At 41.9% G+C, this 10255-nt stretch overlaps 1 protein-coding gene across 1 annotated transcript in view; it reads right to left on the reverse strand.

Annotated features, from left to right (window-relative positions):
- Positions 1 to 10000, reverse strand: part of plcl1 (phospholipase C like 1) — a 35961-nt gene extending 25961 nt beyond the window's left edge. Inside the window, exons 1-6 of the mRNA XM_008301591.1 lie at positions 9929 to 10000; positions 9512 to 9799; positions 7822 to 8112; positions 4572 to 4963; positions 1874 to 3005; positions 740 to 916 (exon numbers count right to left, since the gene is read on the reverse strand). Coding sequence (XP_008299813.1) covers positions 740 to 916; positions 1874 to 3005; positions 4572 to 4963; positions 7822 to 8112; positions 9512 to 9799; positions 9929 to 9946 — 2298 coding nt within the window. The 5' untranslated portion in view covers positions 9947 to 10000. The remainder of the gene's footprint in view (positions 1 to 739; positions 917 to 1873; positions 3006 to 4571; positions 4964 to 7821; positions 8113 to 9511; positions 9800 to 9928) is intronic.
- Between the last annotated feature and the right edge of the window lie 255 nt (positions 10001 to 10255).

Consider the following 10255-nt stretch of genomic DNA (forward strand, 5'->3'; position numbering starts at 1 on the left):
CTTGCTGTGAGGCAACGGTGCTAACCACCGAGCCACCTTGCAGCCCCTAAATAAAACTACATATTGCTAATTTTACCATCCTGACACACGTCCCCTTTTGGAATCGATCTTAAAACTACCTTTAGGTCCCCTGATCATGTTTCTACTATGATGATCCCACTGTACGAGCCTGACAGCAGAGATTTCCTTTCTTTTGCTTGTTTTTGAAAAGCCTCTATGACAAAACTAGTTTTTGAAAGCTGCTATCTAAATAAAATTAGTATTATTTCAAATATTAACTATCAAATCCAGGCAGAAACACTTTGAAGCTTAATGTTATTTCCCCAAAACGTTTCTAAAAAGTCAGACTGTCAGCTCAAACTTCTGTCTGGTTTATAGAAGCACCGGTAACATCTTACTAGAAACTCTGGTTATCTTTTAGAATCAATCCTCAAACGTTATTGATTACCTTTAAGTCCGCTGACTATATATCTGCTATGCTAATCCCCAACTGAGCAAGCCTGACAGCAGAGGTCAAAGCCCTTCTAAATGTCTGGTAGTTTTTTTGCCTTTCATGTTTTTGTAAAGCCTCTGAGACAAAAGTAGTTTTTGAAAGGTGCTGTCTAAATAAAGTTATCATCATTTTAATATGAATCATTAAAATGAAGTGGCCATACTTTCATTTTCCCCAAAACTGCAGTAAACAGTGAGACTGGCAGCTGAAACCTGTGTCACATTTACAGAAGCAGCAACACCTTACTTGAAACTCGAAGGTCTCGTCGAAAAGCGGGTCGTCCTGGTTCTGAGCGGCGGTTCGCGTTCGCTGTTCTGCACAGTCAGCCGGGACACCGTGCAGCTCCAGAACCACGTACGGGTCGATGACTTCTCCCTTCGCCCCAGAACCCTGAGGCTTGGGCAGGTTGTGGGCGCTGATGACCTGAACAGCAAAACACACAGAAACTTCAGTTTTCCTTCTATTGTTCACAGTGTGGGGCTTTTTTTTTTTTGGAACAACTGAAGACAGATGGTCATCTTTTATCATGCTATGTTCACTACTTCTCTTCATTCTGCATATTTTCTAACATTCTGTGGAAAAGGTATTTTAAATTTCAGCCAGATCAATCAATTTTCTTCCAAAGATTAGTCTCTTTTTGTTTTTCTGCTGAGCTGCAGGAGAGAAAGTGAAACTGAATTTGACAGATTTGACTGCTGAAGTTTCATATTATCTACAACTAGTTTACCTTATTTAGTTTATTTTGCACTGATATTTTCCTTGTAACAACGGCTGAAAACCTGACTTGTTCACTTTTATTTCTCATCATGACATTGATGTAGAAAATATCACTACTTGACTTCCCTATCAGCAGTTTTTCTTTTTTTTTTTTATGTGAGCTGGAAGACGGGACATTACAAGGGGGCTCAAGTTTTGTTTTTTTTTTCCATATTTCAACTCACCCATAATCAGAGACTCTTTAATCTATTTGTCTACATTTGCAGATTCTGAATCAATGTCATGATGAGAATAAACTTAATAATAAACAATAAAATTTCAGATTTTCGTCTTTATTAGTTCCTGAGTTATTGTCGTTTAAACATAACGAAGAAACTCGCTGGAAGTGTGTTGACAGCCAATTTCTTTAAAAAAAAATCATCTTGGAAAATATTTGATATACATTAATCTAAAATTTCACAGATGTAATTTAAAATATACATATTTTAGGAGAAAAAAGTTTCAAGAAAATCAGAGATAGTTGAACGAAAGGCTCAAGTAAACAAAAAAGGAAAATACTTAAATGATGTGAGTGTGCAAAGAACAAGGAGGACTGATGACGGCAATATTAATGAGTTTAGCCTAAAGGCAGAAATGTTGAATGTTGAAAAACCAGAACTGGACCTTGACACGTAGAGTTTGTGGTGGGACTCCCGGCACGCAGCCCTGCGTGTGGGCGCTGAAATATGACACCTCGTCCCTCATTACAGCAGGTCGGAGAACATAACCACACCCTCCGTTCTGCGAGAAGCGACCTCGGTGGAGGTCCAGCATGGCGCCGGGGGTCTGCTGGTTCAAAGCCACCAGCTGGACGCCTCCCTTCCAGTAGCCCTGCGGGTTGGGGTTGCTGGAGTCCAGACGCACAGAGCTGGGTCGCACTCTGGTGAGGGTGCGCTTGGTGAACATGACCAAGTCCTCTGGGCTCTCGCTGGTCAGGCGCCCGGCCTCTCCTTCGCCCAGCGAGCACAGCGTCCAGTAAGGCGGCTCAGGCGGCGTCGGCGTCCCGGGGGAGGACGGGCTGCTGGGGGGCGACTGCTGCTGCGCCTGCCTCTGACTGGCTCTCTGGGCGTAGAAGCTGCGGCTGCCAGTCCGGGCGATGGCCACCAGGTCAGACAGGTCCTTGTGCAGACGGAGCTTCCTGGGCTGAGAGGGCGGCGGTACCACCAGGACCACACCCAGCTCCTCCTCACCAGGGATGGTCATCCTCCTCCCTGCCAGGGGGCCGCCTCCTCCGATCTCCTCGTCCTCCTCGGACACCTCCCCGTCTGAGCCGTCCTGCTCCGGAGGCAGCTTCTTCCCCACGATCAGGATGCGTCCCTTCAGCTGCTCTGGGGAGGGTAAGGTGGTGGCTCGGCCCCCCAGGCTGACCGGCAGGGCCTCTGGGGTGTAAAGTCGCGACCCGAACACCTTCTTCAGGTGCTGAGCCATGGTGCGTTGCTGACCCGGAGAGCAGCGCTGACACAGGTACACCAGCAGAGGGTACTGGGAGGTCAGGAAGGCGTATTTATTCACCACCTCCAGAGCAGAGCGGATGGTGACCGGGGTGTGGTGGTGGTGGTGATGGTGGTGGTGGTGGTGGTGATGGTGTCGAGGAATGTCCGGCCCATAGTCGACCCCCAGCAGAGGTTCCCCCTCTGGTCCATCGGTGACTCCCAACTCCAGGCACCGACAGCCAGACTGCAACGCCTTGATGAGCCCTCCTAGGTCTGCTCGGCCGTGGACCTGGTCATCCAGCAGGTAGGAGCGATACGAGGTGCTGCAGAGAAAATCGTCTGTTAATGGCAGCTGGAAACATCAGAGTTTATGCAAACTGTCGAAAACACAAGCTGCAAAAAGAAAAAAGAAAATCTCTTTAAAAAAGAAAAAAACTCATTAGGAAATGTTTGGTCATGGTTAAATGAGAAGTAGGCTCATTTTGTCATAGACTTCTATAAAATCTGACTTATTGTTGTAACCAGAGGAGTCGCCCCCTGCTGGCTGTTAGACAGAATGCAGGTTCAGTATTTTCTTCACACCCTTTATAGATACTGTAGGTATGCTGAATTAAATACAGTAAAACACTCATTTTATCTGGTTTTAAGTGAAATACTGAAACACTTTTTGGGTGCCATCAACAAAATAAATGACTGCCAATATGTTTAGATGTAGTTTTAGTGTCAAATCCTTTCTATGCCTCCACATTAATCAACCAGTTCTTATAACTGCTAACAGTCTTTCTGCAGGTTTCCACAGAGATTCTTTTCTCTCGTCTTTGTGAAAAAGTTTGGTAACATGATTCGCTATAAATCAAAATTTGGCGTGAGTATGAATAATTTAAGGCTTTAACTGCCTTGTTTTGTTCGGTTAAAGAAGTCACGGTTCATCAGCAGCTGCTGATTGCAGAGGAGGCCTGCAGTGTTTTCTTCCAGGTTTTGATTTCTGCTTGTTTGATTTGTGCTTTTGTGGAGTAGTTTGTGGGCAATGTTCAAAATCAGCAGTGATGATTTGAAATTGCCTGCATAATAAATATAAATTTTGGCCATGAGCATTAAGCAGTGTTTCAACAGCAGCTCCTCAGTGACTCTGAGGTGCAGCCAACACGACATGTGGATAAAACTAAATCCTCTTTAACCCTTTGAACGTCCAAACCTACCAGAGGCTTTGAAAGGTGTGTCGCTGTTTTTACCACAATTAGACCAGATACTATAAAAACAACAGGCTCATCAGATTTTCACCTTTTCCACAGTCCTTTCACTAACAATCAGTCATGTGTCGTCAGCAAAATAAAGCAAACTTAAGCCAAACATCATGATATTTCACTAAAATTATTAATATTTTACTTTATTCTACTTGTCTTGTTTTAAAATGTGCTTAAAAAATAAGTCTTTGCACCAAACAGATTCTATAAAAAACACAAAATACTGCGTTTCTCAGCAGAGAAGGGATAAAATAAAAACATGTTAAAAACATAAATAGTTAAATATCTATAGCATGTAAAGCCACCATTTTTTTCAGTGTTTGCAGCACGTTGTTTTTTTTGTTATTACTATTTTTTGTTAAATAATAAAAGAACCAAGTATGGGAACAAATTAGATTTTAATCAATTAATTAAATGCAGGATGACTCAAAAACAGTATAGAGAGGAGCAAGTTGTCCGGAAATACATTCAGCATAGTGAAACATCTTTCTACAGTTCATGTACAGTGTAGAGGTTGTAGAAATGTAAATATTTAGTAAACAGTTTCTGTGAAGAAAATTAAATCTAAGCCTAAAAATGTGACAGAAACTGCTTAGTGAACAGTACAGATTGCAATAAAATGTGTATGCATCCTGTCCGACTCACCTGATGTAGTAGTGGGACAGCGGCATGTTCATGTCCTGACAAACCCCCTGGTGCTCCGGGTCGAGCAGCTGGCACTCTGGGGACTGCAGGTAGCGGGCGAAGCCATCCAGACCCAGCAGGCCTCGCTCTTTGCCCTGCGCTGAGGGCTCGTAGCGCTTCAACAGCTCCCAGCAGCCCTCGGTGGTCGCCAGGGACAAACCCTGCTCCGTCTCCAGGAAGAGGCGGAGGTCCTGAGGGTCCAGACACTCGCGGTCTTTGGACAGCTGCACCAGCAAGAAGTAGACGTCGGGCCGGGTGCACAGCTCGCAGTAGGCCTCCTGGAACTCCTCGCGAGTCACGTGGGAGGTCAGCTTCTCTTTGCTGCGCTGGATCTCCTTGAAACGAAGACGCACCTGAGGAAAGACGTGAAACAGAGCAGAGTCAGACAGGACAAAAGGTGGACAGTTAATTAAGCGAGACCTTAATTAGCCAAACTTATTCATTCAATGAAGCCGGCAAATTTGATTCAGTTATCTAGTTTCAATAAGGACTTAAAAGTGGCCCACATTGAGTTATATAACAATTTCTTTTCTTTCTTTTATCTCTTTCTTTGCTGCCCCAGCTTCCCTTGCTGATATCACCTGGGTTCAAATATGTCCTCGCAGGTCGTCCTCACACCTGTCTGACACATTTCTTCCTCTGTGTTTGCAGAGTCAGTCAGTCTGTCACTAAAGGGTGAAACAGGAGGCAGCAAGTGGGAGAAGTAATCGACCTGTTTTTGTCTAACAAAAGCAGAAAAGCAACAAATCTCTTGTCGTGAGGGATTAAATGTTCCGCTGCTCCAAAAAGACCAATTGAAAACAGACTGCTGCTGCTGTGAGTGAAGTGAACGGAGACTTAATGTCGTCTGCAGTTCAGACATGATTTAGCCACGATTCCGGCAGCACATGTCGCTGTGCTTCTTTGCTTTTGGCAGAACAATATCTGAGGTTTGTTGACGCGAGAGAGCAGCTTTATGAGTCAAAAACATACAGAGCTGCAATTATTAATCCATAAGTTGTCACCTGTTAAATTAATACTGATTTATTTTAAAAACTGATTTATCGGTTTAAGACATTTTTCAAAAAAAAAAAAAAAAAAAGTCTAAATTCGGTAGCTCCAGCTTCTTAAAGGTGAGTGTTTTCTGCTTTCTTTTCATCTCTACGAAAAAAAAAAAAAAAAAAAAGTCTAAATTCGGTAGCTCCAGCTTCTTAAAGGTGAGTGTTTTCTGCTTTCTTTTCATCTCTACGATAGTAAACTGAACATCTTTGGGTTTTGGACAAAATTAAATATTTGTTACCTTGAAATTGGGGAATCACTGATTGACAATTTTCTGAGATTTATAGAGCAAACAACTAATCAATTAATCAATCAGTTGAATAATTGGTTAGTTGTCACCTACAAAATTAACTGCCAGCTATTTAAATGCAGATTAATCTATTAGAGACATTTTTTTTTAAAGAAACAAGCTTCTTTGATTTTAATATTTTCTGGTTTCTTTCCTCCTCGATGACAGTAAACTGAATATCTTTGGGTTTTGAACAAAACAAATGGTCATATTGGCCTTTAGGAAACATCGATCAATGTTTTTTCTGACATTTTCTGGGCCAAACAGCTAATCGAAAAATAATCTTTCGTTGCAGCCCTGTTTGTGAAACACTAATATTCTGCTCCTCAAGTGTCTGAAATGTTGAAAGTTATTTTTGTGTATGTTTAGATGTGAACAGTATTGCTCATATAGTGAATACTGCTGCCTGTTTAAGCCATTTATATAACTGCATAATCCTATTTACAAGCTGCAAAATAGCCTTTTGATTATCTGGAGAATATTGGGTTTTTGTGGTGTTTTCCTTAAAGAAAAACAAAGTCTGGAGACCCCAGAGTTCCCACAACAGTGGATTACGTCATTGTTACCAAATAATCCTCACAGTGAATCGTCACAGGGCTGAATGAAGCTGCAGATTCAGGTAATAATTCTCTGCAGATTTTCTAATACATCCAGCAAAACCAGTTTATAATCGTCACCATTATGCAATTGTGCAGCATTCATGTTTGCACAGTGATGATCATGTTCATCGTGTTCATGTTAAGGCTTCACATGAATGCTCAATCTTCTGGTACTCACGAGCCTGAGTGGAAGTTTTCTGAAAGTTCAAAGTTAATGAGTTGTGATGTGTTTGCTGACATTTTCAGAAATTGTGGAGGCAATGGAAGTTCACTTCTGAGTGGATGATAAGTTGATATAATGTAATTTTAGTCATGCAGAGTAGAAGACTGCATTGGGATCCCACAGGATCCGAAACAAATCTCATGAAAGCAGACGGTTTTAACTTTGCTGCTCAAAAAACATAAACTGCAAGTCCCAGGATTTGCTACAACCGGAGGGATGGAGTCAACAAATTAAGCTGAAAAGAAGATTAAAGCAGGTTTTTATAATATAAAAGCAAGGCAAGTCTGACATGTGGATACATTTCCCAGTTGTTACTGACAAAGATGGAAAAGAACCAAACTTTGTTGCTACTCAAATCTGTTCCACCTCTGCTCTGTTCTCCTGGGTCGAAGTGAACTCTCTTTTAAAGATGAAGCACTTTTTCCTGCATATATTGATTAACTAAGCGAGTACTGGCTGCACCTGATTGGACAAACGTTTTGCTCATAGGCTCCTGGATTTTAAACCAGACCAATATGGTGGCTCAGTTCAACAAATGTGTTTCTCAAAACATCTAAGGTTAGAAATAAGTCAGTTTTACTACAGCAATGGTCATTTTAAAGGTTTTTCTAGAGTTTTGATCTTGATTTGCACAAATCAGACGAGATTCAAACTTTATCTAAATGAGTAGAGGACAATGCAAAATCCCATCCATAGAAATGCATGGCAGCACGACCAGAATGCTTCCCACGGCTGCTTACGTAGACAGTGAATAGAATCCTGTTGACAGGTAGAGAAAGACTTTGACCCACCTTGGCCTCCTTGATGCTGGGACACAGTTTACAGATCGTGGTGATGGCAACATCTTTTCATTTTGCATACACAATGGTTACTTTAAAGGTTTTTCTAGCGTTTTAAGAGGTGTTGTGTGGCAGCTGGATGCCCTTGATTTGCAGAAAGCAGCCCAGACTACAACTTTATGTAAAGGAAGAACGGGTGAAGTAACATCTCATCTCTTGAAACGCACAGCAACACCACTTGAATGCTTTGCGCGTTGGCAGGTAGAATAAGGTTTTGACCCACCTTGGCCTCCTTGATGCCGGGACACAGTTTACAGATGGTGGCGACAGCGACGTCCTCCGACACGATGCCGTAGCCGTCTTCGTCCACCTGAGCGAACTCCGCTGCCAGCCACTCGCTCCTCATCTTGCTTCCCAAGCTACCGTCCACCGCCAGACCTCCTCCTCCTTCACCCGTGCCGCCTCCACCTCCGCCGCCTCCCCCTCCGATGATCGAAGGGTGGGCCAGCAGGTAGCGAAGGCCTGTCACCCAGATGTTGGCCACGTCTGCTGACAAGGCAACCAAGTCCAGAGACTGTGGGTAGTTAAAGACAGACAGTAAAGATTACTGAGACTCATCTTACAACTTCACTACAAGCATCATTAAGTGTTCAATTTGAGCACACTTATTCCTGTTCCTCAGGGGTGTTCTTATAGATTCTTTCAACACGATTTTTGGCGCCTAACTCGTCCTGCAGCTTTTAGAAAACACATTCAAATCTTATATCAAAACTTGTGGCTCATTTGGGAATAATGTGCTGTGACTTCTGGTAGCAATTCATCGTACAGTTTTTACTAGATTGGTAAAAAAAAAAAATGCCTTTACCTCTTAAGACCTGGCATCCACATGCATGGACATCACATTTTGGGTTATATTACCACAGTAGTTAATGTTTTTAATTAGTTTTTACTATTTTCAGTATTTGTATTTTATCAGTTATTTATTTTCTGTATTTTTATTTTAAAAAAATATATTTTTAATATTTTTTTTCTATATTTCTATTTTCTTTATATTTTTAATTTTTTATTCTTTTGTTTTATTTTTATAAATACATAAATACATATCAAACAAGAGCTTAAGAGGTTAAAAATCCCCATTAAAATGAACAGGAAGTTGGCCAGACAACCGCCAAAGCCCAGCCATTTTGAAACCCTGTAGCTCTGGCAGATTTAATACCAGACACTTCATTCAAAGTTTAAACAGGTCACAAGGCTTTAAATGTGATTCATTTCAATCTGGGATTTGATATCTTTTATGGTATTTACGCAGTCACAGTTTAAGTTTTAGGAATTTTTTGAAAATCCACTTTAAATTTTGACCAAATATATTTTATAAGAAAGTGCAGTTGACCGCAACCACCATTTGTACAGCACAAGAACAATTTATACATAAAAATGTAGGCATTTCTGTCGTCTTTCACCCAGTGTGAGTCTCGCTTCTGTAGGGCTCACGTTTTTTTTCACATATCTTCTCAGAGCACAGAGTGCGCCGACCAAAACTCTCATTAACTCCAATTACAATGAAGCTCCAAAATTTTTGAAAATTCTAAACAATTAGTCTTTATAAATCTAGATAATACACCGTATAAGCATGAAAATACATCCGCTTGTTCAAAACAAGATTGTTTTCACATGGTAAAAGAAGAATCCTTGGTCTGCCTGTCTGCTTCTCTCTGCTTTACTCACTGTCAGCAACCAGTGACTCACAGCTGATCAGTTGATTGATACGAGACTATACTTTCAAAATAAAAGCTCAAAGATGTTAAAAGGTACTGATCAGGGTTCAGAAAACATGCTGGCTTAAAAAAAAAAAAAAAAAAAACACTTATATAAATTATACCTCATGTATAATTATAGCAGGACATGTTAACCGGCAAAAGCCGCAATGAAACACTCAAAATTTCTTCAGAAATGTTCTAGTTCCTTGTTCTCACTTGGTAGTCATCTCCATGTATGACAGAGAAGGCTGCTTCCTCAGCCAGGTGTTCAGAGAGAGGTCCGTTATGGAGGAAGGTCTCGGTGCTCTTCCCAGTGCGGACCTCCCGGATGCTGGAGACGTCCAGTCGAGCCCGGTCCCCGTCTTTCTTGGAGGGTTCCCAGCGTAGGCAGCTCAGGTCCTGGTCCAGGGTGTAGAAACGGCAGTAAACCCTGGAGTTTGGCCGGATCTTCTTCAGTTCACAACCGCCTTGCATGAACGCCAAGCAGTCGGCAGCACTGCTCACCTGGAACAGAAAAAACACCAAAAACTTTATCGATCAACTGCAAAAGAGCAACAAAGTCCTATTACTTCAGGTAAAGGAGAATTTCTCCTTTAAGTTGGTTGATTTTTTTTGCTTTTCAATTCCACTTACCTTCTTCTCAGAGGGCATGCTGCTGAAGGAAACCGTCTTCTTCCGACCTCCGCCCACCTTCTGCACCGAGGGATCCTGGAAAAACACAAAGACAGACGACAGAAGGTCAAAACAAGAAGTTTGACATGTTAAGGAAAAGTCCTAAAAACTACATCCAGCCCCTCTGTGGTCTCAACACATCAGTCATTACAAAGGTATGCTGAGCAACCAAAGCTCATTCAAACCCATAGAGAAAACTTTAAAGCAGGTATGAGGTAAGTTTGCGTGAAACATCATATAACGCTGGGACAGAATCACTTTTGTTTCATCGTGATCTTTAGTTGAACT

The sequence above is a fragment of the Stegastes partitus genome, unplaced genomic scaffold (genome assembly GCF_000690725.1).
Source record: "Stegastes partitus isolate 25-593 unplaced genomic scaffold, Stegastes_partitus-1.0.2 Scaffold1688, whole genome shotgun sequence".
In the NCBI taxonomy this organism is placed as follows: domain Eukaryota; kingdom Metazoa; phylum Chordata; class Actinopteri; family Pomacentridae; genus Stegastes; species Stegastes partitus.